Genomic DNA, 21,020 nt, shown 5'->3' with positions numbered 1-21,020 from the left:
GAAGCTTTTCACGGATTGCGTTCTCACTTCAGGGAGCAGAGGATTGGCAAGGCTGCTGAGGACTCTGGTCTTTGACAGGGAAGACAAATAACCCCACCCAGGGAAGGCCAGGAGTGGGAAGGAAAGCTGGGTAAACATTCTGGGGCACACAGGAGACAGGAAGGGATGACCTTGACCCCCGGATCTCCGCTGCCTTTGTTGGCCAGAGATTGCTTTCAGTCTTTTATGCCTGTCTCCTTACTGGGTCCTCCTCCTGTCTTTGCTCTCCCATTGCCCAGTGCCCTCGGGAAGACATCTGGACGCTCCTTCTTCCTGGCACGCCTGTTCTTGTTGCAGACTTCTTTTTGGGTCTTCTGTCTCACTTCCCTCATTGCTGGTACACATGCGTTCCAGCCCCCATTCTCGGGCCTGCAGGCCTTGCCCCCACCTTCACACCTCACTAGAGGACTGGAATTTGGGGTTCCCTTTGCTTCTTTCTCCCGCTGACGCCACGGGTAGTTATCCACTCCCACATCTGCCTGGCTTCCTGAGAACCCAGCCCTCCCTGAACTCTCCTCCCACCTTTCTGCCCAGGGGAGGTGAGACCCAGTAATCTTGATGCAGGGGCAGATCTGTTGACTTAGCCAGTTAAGGCTGATCTGTGGACTTAGGTTGTCTAACACTTTTTCCTGTGGGGAAAAATGAAACTAAGTGACCTATAACAAACTTACATTCTTAAATTAAAAGTGTTTATAAAAAGTGCTAGAATTTTTATGTGAGAAGGACATTTAATGACATTCTATTTCCAGTCATCTCATTTTGCAATTTATGAAATCGTGGTCCAAGTGGGTTAAGTAACTTTTCTATAGCCATGTTTTCTGAGGCAGGATCGAACATTCTAGCTGACATAAATTCACACCAAGAGTGTAAATCTACAATTTTTCTGCCAGAATAGAGGTTTTTGAATTATTCTGCTAGTATGCATTACGTTTACAGTTCATATTGTACTGGTGCGTGATTACAGGAATCATAGCCCTTTTCTCTCTGCCCCAGATCTAGGCCGGTCTCGGGAACTACAATACGTGTACGTGGACAACAACATCCACCTGAGAGGCTTGCCGTCCTATCTGTACAATAAAGTCATCGGGTGCAGCGGGTAAGGCGGGCTCCACATTTTACCTGAGAGCTCAACTGTTTGGCTGCCTTTGTTTCTGTTTCCTTATTTGCTCTTGATCTAACTTAGGAAGAGATGAACTATTTTGATAATCCCGTTCAATTTCGTCTTTGGCCTTGATACGCTAACCCACATACCTTTAGAAGCTAAGAACGTTGGGCAAGCAATATAGAATGTTGTAATTCAGTTTTCACTTAGGTAGCTGGGAGTTGTCGGTACACTGCTGATTCATTTTCAGTCAAAAGATAAAAGTGAGTCTGTGCATAGCATTAGTAACTCGGTATCCATCGTAGGAACGGGTGGTATCAGCGTTAATGTAAAAGCTTTTCCTTCTCTACACGCCACTGCACTGACAATTTTACTACAGCGACACCCTGGTATCTAGAACTCCACCACTTGGATATATTTAGGCCTTGGCATTTGAAACAGCCCCTCAATACAAGTCCTGACTCTAGCACGCAAAGCAGCTCTCTCAGTTAAAGGGAAATGGCAGGCTCGTGTGTTCAGAGCAGCCATAACCTTCCTTTCTCAGTCTGCGTTTTAAAAAGACGGCTTCAGCTCCTCCTACAAGAGTGAGACACAACCACCTCAGAGCGGTCCCCAGAGTGGTTTGGGATTAGTGTGGGACAACCCAGCCACCGGAACCTGCTTCGGATTGGCCTCCCTGTCCTCACTTAAGCGGCCAAAGGATCTGTGGAATACCTTTGAGGCTACTTAGCAGCATGTTTGACTCTCCTTGTTGTCCCCAGTGCCCTGCACCACCTGGCTCTCGCTGTGTGGAGTCTCACTGGCCAGAAGAGGGATGGCAATAAGCCTGTACACAGAGGACAGCCATTCCCCGCTGGCATGGCTCAGGGGATGGGCGCCGAGCAGCGACTGCTCCAGAGAGGGCCCTCCTAGGAGTAGCGGCCCTCCCTCAGGAGAAATTACAGAGTTGTTATCTCGGAAGAGCCCTAGATGAGTTCAGTGCCTGTATAGGCTGATGAAATACAAGCTCAGCGATGTATTCCAGGACCTTCTGTGAAGCAGAGATAACAGAATGTGTGGTGGAGTTTCTTAGCCCACTGCTTTTTTTTCTACAGCTGATGTGACAGCTGTGATAATAAAGCCTCACTCTTCCCAGTGGTGACTAAAGTGCCCTCCGTCGCCAAGATGCATGGAACGATGCAAGCCAGCTCCAAGGGCCAGGCGGTGTTCTCCGCACCAAACAAAGTCCTCAGAGGCTGCACTGAAATGCATGCGTCTCCACCATGGCTGAGATAGAGAGCCTTCTACGCTGGCGTTTAGATGTGGATGTTATCGACTGCCAGAAAGTTCTCCTTGTTCTGAGCAGAGAGATATTTTTTAATCCTTGACTTGGTATCTGGTAGCAGAGAAAGTGAGTTTTCTGAGAGCTTTATTTTTTGAGGAAATAAATAGTGGGGCAACACATGCAGGTTTTTAGCCAATAGTCTACATTTTATTATTGTTATCATTAACATCTTCCTTTGATAGTAGAAATAAGAAACTGAAATTATTATTAAAAGGAGCGTCTCGAACAGTGAGTTTTCTAACGTCGGGAGTTGGAGTGTAGGCAGTCCCACTTATAAATGAACTGTGATCCAAAGGCATTTTAGTCTGTTGGTTTATATCTCATGGACGCAACTCTGGTGCTTCTATTCCAGAAAGGTCATGTAACCCATTTTGCAACCACTTATACAATGCTTTATGGCAACACATACTCAGAATTCCAGTAGATGCTGACTGTTGAATGCTTGACAATGGAATTAAGGGCCCCTTTTTAAAATCTCTTGTGTCTGTTGACTGTGTGCAAAGGGATGCCCCCATTCCAACTCAAAGTGGGGGCTGCTTTGGGAAAAAGAGGGTAAGGAATAGAACAGGCCTCTGAGAGCAAAAGGGTACTTGCGGCCTGGAAAATGCCAGTCTTGATTCTGAATGAGGAATGTGGCCCATCGGTTCATTCAGTGAGTGTTTCTTGAGTAACTCTGGTTCGTTCAGTGACTACTTACTGAGTATCTTCTCTGTAGGTCACCGTGGCCACACACGGAGGAGCAAATCAATTCAGTACCTGCCCTTGTGGGACTCACAGTCTAGCCAGGCATCCACGTGAGCCATAAATAATTGAACAGGCTTGGCACTAATCCCGGCAGGGAGATGATATGGAAGCTGAGAACCTAAGACTCATCAGGCACACTTCATTCTCCACTGGTAACATGTGTTACGTCTAGCCCAGATGTAGGCCTGGGGCGTAGGGGCACATAGCTTCTGATGTGCTGCACTGTCTCTGAAGCGGTTAGTGTTACCCTTTTCGGACTAAGAGTCCAAGAGACCAGAGCAGAGGCAGAACAGGAGGAGCCTAGCTGCAGGAACCTGTGGCCCAATGGAAAGGAGGCTGATAAACGCATACTTCACATTGCAGAAGGAAAATCGAGAACCGGGCGTAAAACACACCAACAGGCCTCAAAACAGCAATGAACCAATATTGCAGTTTCGAGAAATCTCAGAAGTCTCACAAAATCATACGTGATATTCATGAAAATGTGAATAAAGTTAGCACCTCCTTATTGTACGCTCATTTATTTGTCAGATAATTGTTGACCGTTAACCAGCAGCTTAGCACTGTGCTAGGAATTGTGGAGAAGACAAAGGTGACTCAGATGTTTATTCTAATGGACAAAAACAAGTATAATATTGAAAAAGTACCCCAAGGGGGGTAGAGTGATGGAAATCTAGAGCACGGGACTATCTTTTATGACTGCGCTTTGAAGTCACACACTGTCATTTCTGTCACGTCCTGTGGATCACCCAGGCCGACCCTGCTGTTCGCTGTGGGCAGAGGCCACCTAAGGGATTGGACGCTGGGAGGGGGCATCATGGGAGCCCTCTTGGCGGTTGCCTCTCACCGCCTTCTCGCATTCTGCTACTCTCATAGAGCAGTGTAACTTTAACTTTGTCTGTGGTTTTAAAATCTTCACTACAGGAGCAGATGTCTTCCATTCTTCTACGTGTTACCCAGAAGGAGAAGTCCCTCCCGTGTTAGAATTGTAGAGAGTGGTGATTGGCACGTTAGCTTAGTCAGGAAAACATGATGGTGAACGTGGTCCCGCACCAGAGCTGTTTTTCCAGTTGTGTGATTATATGGGAACAAACAAAGCCGCTACTTTGCCTTTTCTTATGTAAATAAGCAATCATAGCTGGGTTTGGGTGCATGTTGGCTAAATGACTTGATTAAATGGTTTGTTAATATAACCACGCAAGATAACAGACTTGTTTATATCAGAAATCCACTCTGAGTTCCGAGTTAAACCAGTAGAGTAAAAAATTATACTTTAGGTCACGGTTCATTTTTATGTGGGGGCTACCTACACGTGCCAGACAGAGTGTTGGGAGTCTGAACCTTTCCCCCATGGGGCAGCCTCGCTTCAGAAAAAAATCCAAAGTGTGGTTTTGCTCAAAAGACAGAGTTTGCAGTTCGATTCCAATGAAGTCATGAATTACTGATTAGCACAAAAACACTAACGTTCCTTTTAAGCTTTAGAGGAATATGACAGAATCCAGAGTCTCTCCAGTATAACTTTTACAGTGTTCAGGCCACAACCCAAAATTATGTAATATGAAGGATAAGGAGAATTCTCAATGGACTAAGGACCTATTCTCACGGGAAAGGACAACCAGCAGAGTCCAAACTGGGAGGACCCAAGGTGTTAGAATTGCCAGATAAGGAATTTAAAGCAGCTATTCTCAGGGAAGGAAAGAAAAGTAAGTTTGCAGCGAACGAAAAGACCAGAAAAACATAGAAATATAAAAAGGAAACAAGTGGAAGTTCTAGGGTTGAAAAATGTAACCGAAATAAAAGTTTGACTTGATGGGCGTAACAACAGAATGGGTATAACAGAGGAAAAGTCGGTGAACTGCAGGTAGATCACTAAAAATGTTTCGGTCCAAAGCACACAGAGGTCAATGATTGAAAATAAGGGAACACAGCATTGAGGACCTGCCCGATAATACTAAAAAGTCTGGTATGTGTATAATTGACATCCTGGAAGGAGAATAAAGAGAGAACGGGGCAATAATAGCAACAAAAATGTTTAAAGAAATAATGTCTGAAAAGTTCCCCAATACGATGAAAGACATACATTTACATTTCCTATAAACTCAGGGAACCCTGAGCAGTATAAATTTACAAAGAAAACCATGCCTAGGCAAAGCAGCTGAAAACCAAAGATAAAAAGAAAAATTTGAAAGCTGCCAGAGAAAAACGACAAATTGTGTACAAAGGAATAATTCAAAAGACTGTTACCATTGTATCAAAAAACTTGAAGACCAGACAACAGTGAAACAACATTTTTAAAGTGCTAAAAAAAAAAAAAAAAAAAGGCCAACCTCGCAACCCACAAAAATACCTTTCAAGTGAAAGTCAGTTAAGTGGGTTCTCAACTGAAACAAAACTCAGCGTTGAAGGAACCTCTGCCAGTATGACAGTTTGACTCTATCCAGTCCCAGGCTCATTCTTTCTGGCGCAGTTTCCTTCCTTCTCCACACGCACTTCTCCCCTTTCCTTTTCCTGTTATTTCAAGCTGAAAAAAAAAACTTTTGCTAAAAAGGAGGGTAAATCTGGTGGCAGCTAATTCTTGACTTTGACTTCTTTGCTAGGTGGAATGGCACATGTGAAAATACCTATGAATTTGCTCAGTCGCACACATGTTTCGGAGTATAATCTCAGTGGCAGAAGGATGTCACTGTTCGTTGAGCTTGTTTAAGGTTAAGTGTTGAAGAGCAGGTCTGAAAACCGTTGAGTTGAAAGGGAATTCTGTGACAATTATTATAAGTTATCTTGTAACTAAGCCAAAGAGACTAAGATTTGTAACAGATTTTTAACTCATTTTAATAACATACTTAAGGGTTCACATGTGCAATCTTTTTGTAATCATCCTGGCATTTAATCTGAAATAACAAAAAAACTATTGAGTTAGAAATCAAAGATACCGAGGCTTCATCCCTGCCAGCTAATAATTATTTCTTTGCGTTGTGAGCAGAAGCACGTCCCGGGGCTTCCCTCCTCCTTGCTGACAGATCATTTCACGATCATTTCTTATTGAGATGAGTGGCACTCGCTTTCAAGGCAAATACCTCTCCAGCTTCCCTCACACTTGGCTTTGTCTTCCGTGTACCTGGCGCTCCAGCCAGTGCCAATGGTTCATTTAACCCACGTGCCCTGTGCTTTCAGAGCTGAGCCCTTGTACCCTGCACTGGAGTCTCATCGTGCCAACCTTAGTTGTAACAATAGACACCTTCAGGGCGACATCTGGACTGGTGTTGGACTGAGTAATCTGGGTACAGAAATTTCACCATAGTGTATCATCAAAAGAATCATTTATTATGATAATAAAAAGAAAGCACAGTTATAAACATTACTTAACCTCTCCTGTGTGCTGGGCAACGTGCTCACTGATGGGCTGATCTGAGTATTACACGTCATCCTCCCAGCCACCCTTGTGATACTATCTCAGCTTAGAAATGAAGAGACTGCAGCTCAGAGAGATGAGGAGAGCCATCCCAGGTCACAAAGCTAGGTGGTGGTAGTTATCATCCACTTCATTGTTTGTGCTCTTAACCTCTGTGGTAGGGACACCTGCCTCTCTCCTCTCCTTGGTCTGGAGCCACCTCTGTACGTTTGAGCCCTTCTACTAGCTCCTTGAGAGCAGAGGCAGAAAAGACCTTTCTCTCTCCTGCATCATTCCACATAGTAAAGGTGGATATTTAATCTCTGATGAGGTCAGGGGAGGTTGGCCACGGCCAGCAGAAAGGTCCCTAACTCATGTGATCCCCCCCAGCCTGCCTTCTGCACAGCTGCTGCCCTTCCCTCACATTAGTCAGAGAGGCATATAATAGATGGGTCCTAAAATGGATTTAATTAGCTCTTTATGTCCAGTGGTGAGAGTAGGGACTTCTGCTAAAAGAATTGTCAAAGAGAAATTAGACCTTATACAAAATGAGGATCCACTTGCTTGTTAATGGGAGCCTTTTTAGTAGCTTTGTCTTTTTAATTCTTGGAGACTGAAAAAGCAGTAGGAAAAACCTGGTTTTCAGTTTTCTCAACGTTTATCTGCCACTCTGTAGTGCTGAATTCTTTGGATAGCGTCCATGTAGAGTCCATCCATAACTGGGTTAAGAAGCAGCAGCTGTTAAGGCCATAATAGTGGGAAGTAAATACTCACGAATGATTTGCTTGCTTTTTACCCTACATTTTCATTGTTTGATGTTTTTGCTCAGGGTTCTCATACGACAGTGTGGCTCTAAAATTTGGAAACAAGTAATAATATTTTACCATGTGTTCTCCATAGCAACAGAACCAATAGAATGAGGCAAGGGGGCGGAGAGGGAGGGGGGATTGATTTATTTCAAGGAACTAAGATAAATATGATTGAGAGCACTGGTAAGGCTGAAATCTGTAGGCAGGCTGGGGACCCAGGGAAGAGCTGGAGTTTCCGCTTGAATCCAAAGACACTGCGAAGGCAGAATTCCCTCTTCCTCAAGGGACCTCAGTCTTCTTCTCGGAGGCCTTCAACTGACTGGATGAGACCTACTCACATTATAGAGCTTACTCAGCTTAATTCAAAGTCTACTGATTTAAGTGTTAATCTCATTTCAAGAAATACCTTCACAGCAACACCGGGACTGGTGTTTGACCAAATATCAGGTGCCGTGGCCTAGCTAAGCTGATACAGAAATTTGATCATCACACGATGTATTGTGGTGTATCATCAAAAAAACCATTTATTATGTATTTGCCTGTTTCCAGACGTAATGGCCACACGGCATAATAGCATTTGGGATACAAACCTCTCATTTCATTTTCTCCATGTTAGGAAAGAATTGAGATTCATTTCCTCATCTTCACAAATGGTTCATAAGAATAAAAGCTTCCTAACCCACAGAAATACTCCTATGTTGTCTTCTAGGGTTTTTAAGGGCTATGGTTTACATTTAGGTCTGTGACTTATTTTGAGCTAATTTTTTATATGGTGTAAAGTGTCATTAGAGTTTCCTTTTTTTTTTGGCATATGCTCTGACAGCGTTTGTTAAAAATAATACCTATTCTCCACTGTTTTGCCTCTGTACTTTTGCGGAGAACTAGTTGTCCACACGTGTGGGCCTAGTTCTGGTTACTCCCTCTGCTCCATCCATCTGCCTATTTTGGCGCCAGCACCACTGTCTTCATGACTGTGGCTTTATAGTAAGTCTTCAAATCAGGTGGTATTAGTTCATTTTTCTTCCAAAATGGCTTGACTACACTAGTGGTTTTGCATTTTTTGATCTCTTCCACAGTGAATTTTATTGAACTCATAGGAGACATTGCTTTATGAAAAAAAGAAAAGAAAAAAAATTAAAGTTGTACGCTCATGAGCGGTGAGACAAACCAGTGACGACAACCGCTCAGACCAACCTGGAGCACAGACACCCAATTCCTACTGCAGCCCACCTAGAAGGTGTTTTGGGGTTTTTTTTGGGGGGGGGGGTATGTGTGTATCAATTTCTATTTTTAAAAATCCCTGCTGTGGTTTTCATCGCACTGAACTGTAGATCAGTTTGAGAAGAATTAACATCTTAACATGATTGAGTTTTATGATCTCAAGGTATGTCTTCATTTCTTGGCAATCTTTTGTAGTTTTCAGTGTAGAGATCTTAGACATCTTTTCTCAGATTTATCCCTGAGTGTTTCAGAACTTTCATACTACTGTATATGCTATTTAACAGATTTGCAATTTCCCCTTGATCGTTGTGACCACATAGAAGTCCAAATGGTTCCTTATATATTGATCTCGTATCCTCCAAACTTGTTAAGCTCACTTATTAATTCCAGTAGGCGTGTTGTAGAATCTATTGGACTTCCCCCCCACACACTGTCATGTCTTCTGGAAACAAAGACAGTTTTACTTCTTCCTTTCAAATCTGGTTGCCTTTTATTTCTTTTTCTTGCTTTATTGCACTGACCGGAACTCCAGTGCAATGTTAAATAGAAGTGGCGAGAGCAGATGTTTGTCTTGCTGAACTTATGGGGAAAACAGCCTTTCAGCATTAAATACAATATTAACTATTGCATTTCATAAATATCTTTTATCAGATGAGTAAATTCCCTTCTATTTCTAGTTTGCTGAGACTTTTTTTTTTAAATTAGGAATGGTGCTTGAATTTTGTTAGGCTCTTTTTCTTCATCTATTGAGATGATTGTGTCATTTTTCTTTTTTAAAGATTTTAATATAATGAATTCCATTGATTTTCTGCTGTTAACACAGTCCTGATTACTAAGATAACTTCATTTGGTCATAATGACTTTATACATTGTTGAATTTATTTTACTAAAAAGTTCTCCAAACTAAATTCATAAGCAATACTGGTTTTGGTTTCTCTTTTCTTGTAATGGTGACAAAAGGTCCCAGACAAAGAATACTTCACACTGTTGAAAAAGACAAAACTGACCTATGATGTTGGAATTTTGAGTGGTGGCTCCCCTGGGGGTTTGGGTTTTGCCTGATAGAGGGGCCCAGAGTGACCTTCTGGGCTTCCATTTCTTGAGCTGGGTGGAGAAATTGGAGGAGGGAAAATCGGTTGAGTTCTAGGTCAGATAATATCTCCTCTGTAAAATCTTCCCTAGTTCCCTGGGCAGGTCAGTCCCTCTACCTCCTCTGACCCAACATTAGAACAATTATATCATAACTGTGGCATTTTCCAAGGGAAGGGGGTCATCTTGTTGTTGCTGCTGCCTTCGTTTGTTTGTTTGTTTGTTTATCTTGATGGACTGGCCTATAGCAGGTGCCCTGGAAACATTTTCTAACAGGAGGAAGGAGCAAATGAAGGAACTCCCTAATGAACAAACGAGCCGAGGGCTTCCTATCAGTGCTGTGGTCTCTCCTTCATTGCCTGTTGCTAGCCGAGGTTAGAGATTATCCCATGTTATGTCTGGAGAACCAAGGTGGGCTGACACCTGCTTGCCATTAGAGAAGAAGAGCGGGAAGACTTTTAGGTAACCCGGTGGTCTCGGTCAGGAGGCAGAACGAGATCAGGCCCCTGAGTCTGGGTGATCCTGGAGCTGAAGCAACAAGGACTTCTCTGCCTTCTGGTTTCAAGTGGCTGCAGAGGATAGGGTGTGACTTGGCCTATTCAGTTGTGTTGCCAAGAATATTTTCACCACAAGTTTATGCAAGGATCCAATAAAGTTATCTTCCACCATTAAAAATCTGTTTGCTTTGTAGGGTATTTTCCACACAAAAAATTCTATTAAACCAAGGTACTATAACTTAACAGGGTGTCCTTTTTTTTCCTTTTAATTTTGAAAATTTCAATAAGCATAAACGCGGAAAGGGTCATAAAATGAGGGTAAATAGAGCTTACAAAACAAATTGTGCAGATCCTGTGAAGGAAAGTTCCTTCCAAGTTTGTCCTTACTGGAAGTAACTGGACCTCAGCAACGATTTTAGCCGAATTCCAACTGATGAATTTCAATTTCCATGCCAGGTTTTACTCAGGCACATGGGATAGCATCTGTTCGCTTTGAAAAGAATCCTGGCAATTCAGCAGCGCCTTACAATTTTGAATGTATATTTTGATTAGCACATTTTTATTGGCACCTCCAGTCTTTTCCTTTTCGCTAATACGACTGTGAATGTGTGTCTTTCTGCAGCTGTGGTGCTCCCGTCCAAGTTTCCGAGGTGAAGCTGCTTTCCTTTTCATCGGGCCAGCTCACCGTGTTCCTCCCCGCCGAGGTGAAGGCCATCGGCACAGAGAATGACCACATCCTGCCTCTGCAAGAGCTGGCCATGAGGAGTCTGCATCACACCTACCACAGTTTTCTGAAAGGTACGTGGGACTCCTCCCTTTGCCCTGGTCTTATTCAGTGAGCCTAGGAATTGTCTTTATATATGTATCTGTATATCTAGACTTGTATAGCTAAAGGAGAAATCATAGTAAACAATCTTCAGTACTGCCACAGTATTTATTACAACATGCCAACTCATGGTTTGCAAAGGACTTGGCAGGGTGTAGATTTCATAGGTATTGTGGAGTGGACACCACATATGCTTTAAGAAAGGCAATATTAATAATAAAAATACATTTCAAGGATTTTAAAAACTGCTTCATGTTTTCTTTGCTTTTTTTTAAAAAAAAAGTCCATAAAAAAAATCTAACATTCACTTTCCAAAATGTCTAGTACAAAGTGTTTTTTAAACAATAAAAAAAAAATTGTACTTATTCACCTATGAGTAAGTTTTATTTTTCTGATTTTTCTATTTTCTTCCCCTTGAGAGTTATTAAGTCTGGACAGATATAGAAAAGATGAGAAGACAATTTGCATTTTCCTCCCAAAGCTGAGCCAATGAAGTGTAGGTTTCGCCTCCTTATGACCATTTCATTGGCAACTAGATGTTTACCGTCAGTAGCAACACAGGCACATTGGTGTTCAAACTGGCCTGGACCGCGGAACGTTTTGCTGCAGACATTTCTGTTGAGGAACACGGTGCTGAGGAGGAAGCCCCCCCCCTCCCCCCCGCCCCCGTTTCAATTAATGACAGCTCATGGGCCTGAGATGAGGAAGAGTTTAGTTTCCTTATTTTCCATCTTTAGTCTTCTCAGTGAATACAATTGAGCTCGATTGATTCTAAATGCCCGAGAGATTTAGGAAGAACTTAATGCAAGTCTGTTTGAATCTTCAGCCCAGTCCAGTTTTGATTCTTTGTCTCTGATAGACATTTACAAACCTTCCCTGGTAAGATCATGCCTTTTTGATCTTTGTTCTTAAAGAATATCTGGGCTTATATTCTTTCCCGGCCTCTGCCTCAGAACAGCTTCTGGTTGCTCTTCAAAGAGTAGATTTAGGTTTTCTCTTAGTATCAAAAGCGTAAAAACATCTTTCATTTCTAAATAATGGGAGCTTTTTATTCCATGCCTTGCAGATAGCAGAATTTTCAACATGCAGTACTTGTAACTAACTGAACTGACTGGGGAACAGAGAAATATTTTAAGAAGCCTAGTATGGGAAATCTGATTTTTTTTTTTAATTCATGCATGATTTTCTCTTGTGTTCCAGATCTGAACTTTCTGTCTCCCATCTCATTACCCAGAAGTCTCCTGGAGCTGCTGCAATGCCCCCTGGGGCACTGTCACCGCTGTAGTGAGCCCATGTTTACAATCGTCTACCCCAAGCTCTTCCCCTTGAGAGAGACGCCGATGGCAGGGCTGCACCAGGGGTAATCACACCTAAGAGGGCACCGGGCTTGCACCTGGGCACGGGGTCGGTCGTGGGGCTGGGTGGAGGACAGGCACGACAGTATTGTGAAATTAGTGGCTACCCTGGGGCATCGAGTGCTTCCTGAGACACAGCTAAATGAAGCGTGCATGTGTTTAACGTCACAGGAAAACTGGCCTCCCCTTTATTACCTTTTAGGTCATCTACAGAACAGTTTCAGTGCATAGATGATGTAGAGTAGTAGCTCCTTCTTTTCAGGAGCGCTTTCCTGCTAATCCCCTGTTCCCAGTAGTCTTCAGGCAGTAAAGAAGATAAGAACAAAATATTTACTGTATAATGGGGCTGGCCCAGCCCTTGTATTTAATTGGTGCTTTTAACTGAAAGTGTGTGGCCGAACTGTGTGTGTGTGTGTGTGTGTCTGCTTTGAATTTCTAACCTTTCTAAATGGCATTTTCTTGCCTCTCTCTGTTTCTTGGCGCAACGCCTTGAATTTGCTAAAAATGTTCACTGAGTGAAAAAACTCCATACTGGCAGTTTAAAAAAGAATAGCAGACAATTAAAAATAGGACATCAAATGAAAAATCCCCCATTAGCACAGCCGTAGTATATAGATTTTCTAAATTTAAGATTTTCCAAGTTTGCATTTTTCAAAGTTAAAAAAAAAAAAAAGAAAGAGTACTGTAATACCTCACTTATCCATCCAGTGTGGTATTTTGGGTGAGTAAACTTTCCAGACAACTTGTTACCTCTGTTCAATGCCTAGAGGTGTGTCCTTTGTAATCATTTTTATAGAACGGGAGCAAGCGAGGGCAGGGTGCTGAGCCTCTCGGAGCCTCCGCGTGGGAACAGAACAGCCTGCCAGGCAGGGCCATCCTGAGACCTAGCCAATGAGAAAGACAAACACCTGGTACATACTAGGTGTACGAGGATGACAGTTACTGTTTCCATCTCTTTACCCAAGCTGCGTTTCTCTCTTTCTTACCCTGAATCATCCTATGGCTAGGCCTTCAGTTCCTGTTTCCACTTTCTATAGTCTGAATGTGTCCTGGTTTACTGCGCCTGCCTGTAGAAGCCCTCCTCCAAACCTCTCCAGTTTGCTCCTTCTAATCCTAGAGGATCAGGTCACCAGAGTTAGTGGAATTCCACTTCAATTAGAGCTCAAAGGACTGAGTCAGGGTCTGAGTGTATTAGGACATGAATAAAATGTGAAAGAGACTCATCTCCAAGAAGCGGCTGTGCTTAGCGGTCAAGTGCACAGGTCCCGACAGTGACCCTCCACTGGAGACCTTGGGCAAATTGCTTAGCCTCTCTGAGCTTTACCTTTTCATCAGTGAAATGAGCATAGTGATGATATCTATATAATAAGGCCATTGTGAGATTAAGTGAGATGATTCATGTAGAAAGCCCAGGATGCTGCCTGGTATGTAATAAAGAGTGAGGAAATGTTAACTACTGTTTCTGTAGCTCAGAGACTTTTTAAATTAAATTTATTGGGGTGTTGTTGGTGAATAAGATTACATAAGCTTCAACTCTGCAATTCTATAATAGACCACCTGCGTATTGCCTTTGTGCTCACCACCCAAAATCTAGTCTCAATCTTTAAAAACTTTTTGTGTGTGTTTTAGCAAGTATTAGTACTGGCAATAGTATCTTTATATTAATAAGATATCACCATAGGAAAATCAACTAATTTCTCAAACTATAGTAAAATTCTACTGCATTGTTTTTATCGCACAATTTCCTATAGAAGATACTTTCTTACCAAAAATATGAAACTGAAAACAATTCAGTATGAACAGGATGCACTCTTAGTAGCTGATAAAATTCCAAATACTTATTTAAAAATATAAACTTCCTTTTTATCATGGTAATTAATTTCTGAAGGTAAAGTAGGTCCTTTAAATGAAGTCATTTTTGTGTTATCTTTATATGAAACTTGGGGAACTTACTTAGCATTTGCATATTCCATTTACTTCTGCTTATTTCTAATTTCTAGAAATTCAGTGTGAATGATCTTCTGTTGCTTCAGAACATAAGTATACTAGTGTCAGTTTAATAAGATGCACGTGTCAAGTACCCAGGCCTTAGACAAAGCCCTTGTGTTGAGCGAAGCCAGAAGCACTTGTGTTTGTAGCAGAGGGAATGCGCCAAGATATAAACATGGCTTTCTGTGGTGAGTGAGCTCTAGGGTCTGAAACAGGGAGCCTCTGGCTTCCGCTTGGTCCACCAGACTTTGCTACTTCCCGTGTTGCTGTGGAGACTGTATTAAAACCATTGACTTCAGTTTCTACCATAGTCTTTAAAGTACTTTTTTGGTAACTGAAAACCAAATACTTGAATCTCAGTAGGTTATTGCTGAAAGGAAAATCAATATTTTTAATGTCATAAACTCTAAAAGGCATTGGTAATCTTATTTTTTTTAAGATTTTATTTATCTATTTTTAGAGAGAGGAGAAGGGAAGGAGAAAGAGGGAGAGAAACATCAATGTGTGGTTGCCTCTCGTACCCCCCCTATTGGGGGCGAGGCCTGAGACCTAGGCTTGTGCCCCACGTGGGAATCGAACCAGCGACTCTTTGCTTCACATTCCGGTGCTCAATCCACTGAGGCACATCAGCCAGGGCTGGTAATCTTATTTTTTAATTTTTCTAATATATTTAGTCCAGTTTGCATTGCTCATCATAAAACAATACATTATATCAGCCAATCTGTAAATTAATCTGGACATCTGATATTATTTTAAAGGAATGTATTGAATATTCTTCTAAAGTACCAAGTCCCATGCAAGTGTTCCAACCTAAATTGAATACAGAGTGAAGTAAAAAGAAATTACTACATTTTTACATAAATAATAAGTACCCAAACCTTCAAATATCTAGAGCAGACAAGAATGGTTAGTATAGATTGATAACTTTTGATCCTTGTAGGGATCGCAAATTTTCATTCCCAAATCTTGTTGTTCATTTGTTAAAATGAAGAACACCAACTTAGAGGATTATAAGGATTATTTCTATCAGTATAACATGTATGTGGCTTTCCCTGTGCATGTATGATTCTCACAAGTTCTGTATTCTTGTGATTCTCACAAGCCCGACAGGAAACAGGCTACCAATGGCTTTTCAAGGGTATTGTATTAGTTTGCTAGAGATGCTGCAACAAAAATAGCACAAAACCGGGTGACTTGAACAACTGTTGTGTCACAGCTCTGCAAGCTGGAAGTGTGGCATCCAAGTGCTGGCAGGACAGGCTCCTTCTGTGGGCTGTGAGGGAGGGGTCCGTCTGGCAGATGGCCGTCTTCTCCCCTCATCTCCTCGCATCACCTCCCCCCACCCTGCCACACGTCCGTCTCTGGGTCAGAATTTCCCCTTGCGGTTAGGACCCCCGTGCTAGTGCATTTCAGGCCCGGTCTGGTGCTCTCATCCTAACTTAAGTAACTGGACTCGTAATGACCCTGTCTCCAAATCAGGTCACTGTGCCACTCCTCTCAGGTGTCAGAACAACCTTCTGTAGGCTGGGCGGCTTGAACAGCAGACCTGGGCTTTCCCACAGCTCTGCAGCCTGGAAGTCCAATGTCAGGGCACACATGGTCAGGCTGTGGCGAGCGCCCTCTTCCTGGGGTGAAGAAGGCCACTTCCTTGCGAGCACGTGCCTGCACGAGCTCCCTGGTGCCTCTTGTTCAAGGGCACTCATCCCATCAGGGGGGCCCCGCTATCAGGGCCTCATCTAAACCTCGTTATATCCCAAAGGCCTCATCTTCAGACGCCATTGCATTGGAGGTTAGGGCTTAAACATACACACTGGGGGAGGCGGGACTGACCACTATGTCAGTCCATAGTGGTTACATTCTGAGGTGTTGGGCGGTTGGGACTTCAGTGTAGGAACTGGGTGGGTGTGGGGGGAATACAATTCAAGCCATAATAGGACTCCAAAATCTCATGTCCTTCTCCCATGCAAAACAAACCCACCCCATCCTGACACCTCCAAAACCCCAACTCACCCCAGCATCAGCTCCTAAGTTCAAAGTCTCATCTTAAGTATCTATATCAGGTATGAGTAAAACTTGGGTATATCTCTTCAGGGGGCAGAACTCCTTTCTCACCATGAACCTATAAAACCAGGCCTCTGCTTCCAGTGTCGAACAGTGGGACAGGCATCTTCCATTCCATAAGCTGCCTCTCCTCTTACTGGTTGCTTCCTTTGCTGTGCAGAAGCCCTCTACTTTGATGACATCCCACTTACCTATTTTTGCTTTTGTTGCTTGTGCTTTTGATGTCATATACAAGAAATCATTGCTAAGACCAATGTCAAGAGGTTTTTATCCTGTGTTTTCTTCTAGGAGTTTTATAGTTTCAGGTCTTGCATTTATGTCTTTCCTGCCTTTGGAGTTGATTTCTTGTGTGTGGTGTGGGATAAGGGTCCAGTTTCATCCTTTGCGTGTGGACACCCAGTTTTCCCCACACCGTTTGTTGAAGAGACTGTCCTTTCTCTGTTGTATATTCTTGGCTTCCTTGAGGGAGAGCAGTTCACTCTGTCTGTGGGGGGGCAGGCGGGGGCAATATTTCTAGGTGCTTGACTCTGTTCCATTGGTCTGTAATCTGCCTTTATGCAGGTACCATACTGTTTTGTGTACTTTAGCTTTGTAATATATTTTTAAATGTTTTAAAAATATTTTGAAATACTCTTCAACAGATGTAAGTCAATTGTTCTTAACTGTTTCTTCCTCATTGTGTCATTTGACAGTTATGTATTGACCGTCTGCTGTGTGCCAAACTCTGTGCTATGTACTGGGGATAAGGCTATGACCAAACCACTTCTTTTACCACACCTACCTCACTCCTAAATTTCTAGGGCAGGGACCGATCCAGTAGAGAAGCAAATATGTATTATTTAAGGAGCTGGTTCTGCACACAGAATCTTCCCATGAGAAAGAATTAACATAAATGTAACAAGCAGGTACAATATGCTATTAGGTGAGTCTAGCATGAATTAACGTGTACATAGGCTTGGGTTTTTATCTGATCAACTCTGTCTAATAAATGTTATTTTTCTTTTGGCTTGAATTTCCGTATGAGTCAAAGATATGCTTTTTGTTTCTAATCGGGAAACACATTTGCAAAGAAAATATCACATTTCTTATGATTTTTGTGGGCTCCAATATCTGCCAACAACATTGTGATTTTTTTTTAGAATAGTGGTATTTCTGTATTTTAAAAGTAAACTGAAATGCTCTTTCTCCTGCCTTGCCTATAAATATGCTCAGATTCTAAAGCAACAAATGTCATGTCTGATGTTCCCTGTGGAATGTACGAGCATCTCTCTCCTAACCGTACAGTTGATTGCTTAGCTCAGAGCATCTCCCCTAAAACCATCATGTCTCTAGTGCCACAGTCCTGGCATGTTTAAGGAACTGCCCAACACAGATCTATTCCTAACGCAGTAGCCTCGTTGGGATACTTGGGACAACTTAGGCGTTAGTGCAACAGGCAGACGGAAAATGTTACTAGATGAGTCTCCCAAAGGTACATAGTGCACAGACTCGGTATTTCTTTGTAGCTGAAATAGGACACCTCCAGGTTACCCACCCTACCCCCTTGAGTGTGCACCGCAAGGAGCTGATGATGACCCAGTGAGCACTATGCTCCAGTGAATAAAAACCCCACACCTCTGTAGAGTGCGATTCTTGTGCTTAGAACCTTTATTGTTAAAAATTCGATTGTTGTGGTTTGAAATGTATTACTTCTATGAATGGTTTTTGCTTAACGCTTAAGATCATTTTGTGTCCATTTTTTTTCCATGGTGATTGATACAAATGTATACATTCTGGTGCAGCAAGTTATCTGAACTCGAGTTCTAACCAAAAAAAAATTTTTTTTAATTAAGGTAATACAAAGTATCTAATAACAAAATTTATATAATTTCCTGAGTTAAGAAAATCCTAAAAGTGGCGCATGCCTTTTCATTTTCTTACAAGTGCAGTTTGCAAAGCAAATGGTTTTAATTTTGATCAAGCCAAATTTTCCATTTTAATTTTATAGACAGTGCTTTTTTGGGTCCTAAGCAATCTTCACCTGCCCCGGCGTCCTGAAGACGTTCTTCCATGCTCTGTCTTCCTTTCCACTGCTCTGTGTCTGTCTGTCTGTCTGTCTGTCAGCCAGCAACAAACCATCCTGATCACTGTAGTTACACTTCTCCATCCAGAGTCTCTTAACCATTCCAGGTGCTCTGCTTTCCCATGAGATTTTTACAACAAGCTTATCTTTGTCTCAAACACTCTTGTGCTGGATTTTGGTAAGAAGTGCATTCAATCTATAGATCAGTTTGGGAAGAATTGGCACATTTACTAGGTTGAGTCTCCCAGTGTATGAGCACCTATGTGTCTCTATTTATTTGGGTATTCTTTTATTTCCTTCATCAACATCTAACCATTTCCAGCAGACAGACCCTTCAGTGTTAAGTTGGTACCTCGGAATTTCACTTTCTTTGTATGATTGTAAATTGTCTTACACCAGTTTCCAATTTCAGTTTCCATGTGTGCATTGTCAGTATATGGCAACAGGGTTGATTTTTAAATTTTGATCTTATGTGCTTGCAACCTTGCTGAATTTGCTGAAGAGGCTCAGGGTATTTTTGTAGACTCCTTGGCATTTTCTGTGCAGTGATGTTATGCTGTCTGAACACAGGGATAGTTTTATTTCTTCCTTTATAATCTGTCTGGCTTTTATTTCTTTTTCTTGTTTTATTGCAGTGGTTAGAATTTCCAGTACTATGTTGACTAAGGTGTGAAAGTAGATATCACTAGAAAGTATAATGTTAGCAAATTCTTTTGATGGATTCTATTTATTAAATTGAAAAAGTTCCTCTCTATTCCTAGTTTGCTGAAAGTTTTTAGAATGAATAGATACCGTATTTTTGTCCGATGCTTTTTCTGAGTCCATTGATACCATACAAATTTTTCATCATCAACCTGTTAATATGGGTGACGACATTGATTTTCAAATATTGAACCAGCATTATAGGCCCAGAATAATCCCCACATGATGTCTGAATGTTTTGATGTGTTGTAATTTTTATCTCCATTCATTCATGTAAGATTTTGTCCTTTGAGACTGTCTCTTTAACCAATGGGAAAGTGGTCATTTGATCACTGGGCTAGAACAGGTCAGAGAACTGTGTGATTTAAATTTCACATTTGGGGCTTTTCCTGTGGTCTTTCTGTTACTGATTTCTAGTTTGAGTTCTCAGTGGACAGAGACTATGTTCTATGATTTTTACTTGCTTTAGACATCAATTACTCTTTATTCTCCAACTTCTTGGTGAAAACTTAGGCTACTGCTAAAAATTTCCCTTTAGTGCTGCTTTTGCTGGGAAGAGGGCTTTCAAACTCCATTATTCAGATTCTGAAATGGCCTCTACAAGCAATCTCTGTGAATGCATTTATAGGGTAAATTCCTTACAATTATGTTTTTTAAGTTCTCGGGGTGGTGGCGTGCTTTAGCTAAACGGGTGTGGTTTTCTGTTGCATGGTTTTCATCATGCATTTGAAATTCTGTTGTTGCACTGCTGGTCCTAGGAGGCAGAACTCAGACCGTAACATGAAGAAGGCTTGTTTTTCTTTCTCAGTTAACCCAGGGATATTATGGCATGGAAAACTGCTAATAGCATGAGCACACACATAGCTCACCTGATGCCAGGGCTCAGTGCTGAAAGGAAATTTACATTTCTGCGAGGCGCTGTGTTGACCATACCTAATCCTCTATTTTAGCAAAGAAAACGACGGTCTGGTGGAAAGAATCCTGAGACTTTACACGTGAACTCACAGCGCTCTTCCCTCCCTTTTTGCCCCCCTCTTCCAGGAGGACAACGGTTAGTTTCGTGGCTTACTGCTGCTCCACCCGGTGTCTGCAGACGTTTGACCTGCTGAGTTGACGAACACTCAAGAGCCTCAGGAGTGCCGCCAGCTCGATGCTGCAGTTGCCTGCATGTTGCACGCTGTTTGTGCAGCAGAGGGCCCGGAGAGACCAGCCAGGCCAAAACGGGCCCTTACATCCGGTCCTGTCCAACGCAGGCGACCGCAGAACTGCCTGGAGGTGTCAAGACTGAGCTTCAGAGCTGAAACGCCTTCGCCCTCCCCCCAAGTTGGAATACACCCTCCCCCAAATTAAGGACCCTTTGTCTTGTGTGTTTTTTCTGTGTTATGCAAGTGTCTCCTACGCACACTGTTCAGTCTGACAGGCCTCCCAAATCTAATTGAAAGCAAGTCTCAGTTCCCTGAAGAACCATAATTTGTTAATATTGGCAAGTTAACTTTTGAACACATATAACTCAAGGATACTTCTAATTTTCTCTCTCTTCCCCCAGAGAATCATTTCACCCAGAGGTTATTCTCCATGTTCAATGCCCATTGAAGCAAACCCCAGGGCCTCAATAGCATTGAATAGCAGGGGTGGGGGGTGGTTCCTGAGTTGGCAGCAAAGTTAGACGCCCGTGGGGGTTCCAAGGGCTCCTAGCATGCACCCTCTGGAAAGTTACAACCTTGTTTTTAAGTTTTGCAACATATTAAGAGAATTTCATGAGGGATTTTAAAAATAAAAATGTAGACTATAAATAAAATACACTCCTATTTT

General features: G+C 42.3%; 1 protein-coding gene across 5 annotated transcripts in view; it reads left to right on the top strand.

The window, feature by feature from the left end:
- LRRC28 (leucine rich repeat containing 28) overlaps positions 1-20,558 on the top strand; it is a 70,046-nt gene extending 49,488 nt beyond the window's left edge. For all 5 annotated transcript variants that reach the window (XM_071219453.1, XM_053912544.1, XM_071219452.1 and 2 more), the window contains 4 exons: positions 1,033-1,135; positions 10,836-11,011; positions 12,240-12,399; positions 20,250-20,558. In XM_071219453.1, coding sequence (XP_071075554.1) covers positions 1,033-1,135; positions 10,836-11,011; positions 12,240-12,399; positions 20,250-20,322 — 512 coding nt within the window. In that variant the 3' untranslated portion in view covers positions 20,323-20,558. The remainder of the gene's footprint in view (positions 1-1,032; positions 1,136-10,835; positions 11,012-12,239; positions 12,400-20,249) is intronic.
- The last annotated feature ends 462 nt before the right edge of the window (positions 20,559-21,020 follow it).

The sequence above is a fragment of the Desmodus rotundus genome, chromosome 10, assembly GCF_022682495.2.
Source record: "Desmodus rotundus isolate HL8 chromosome 10, HLdesRot8A.1, whole genome shotgun sequence".
NCBI lineage: Eukaryota > Metazoa > Chordata > Mammalia > Chiroptera > Phyllostomidae > Desmodus > Desmodus rotundus.
This window is presented reverse-complemented; position numbering and strand designations above follow the sequence as displayed.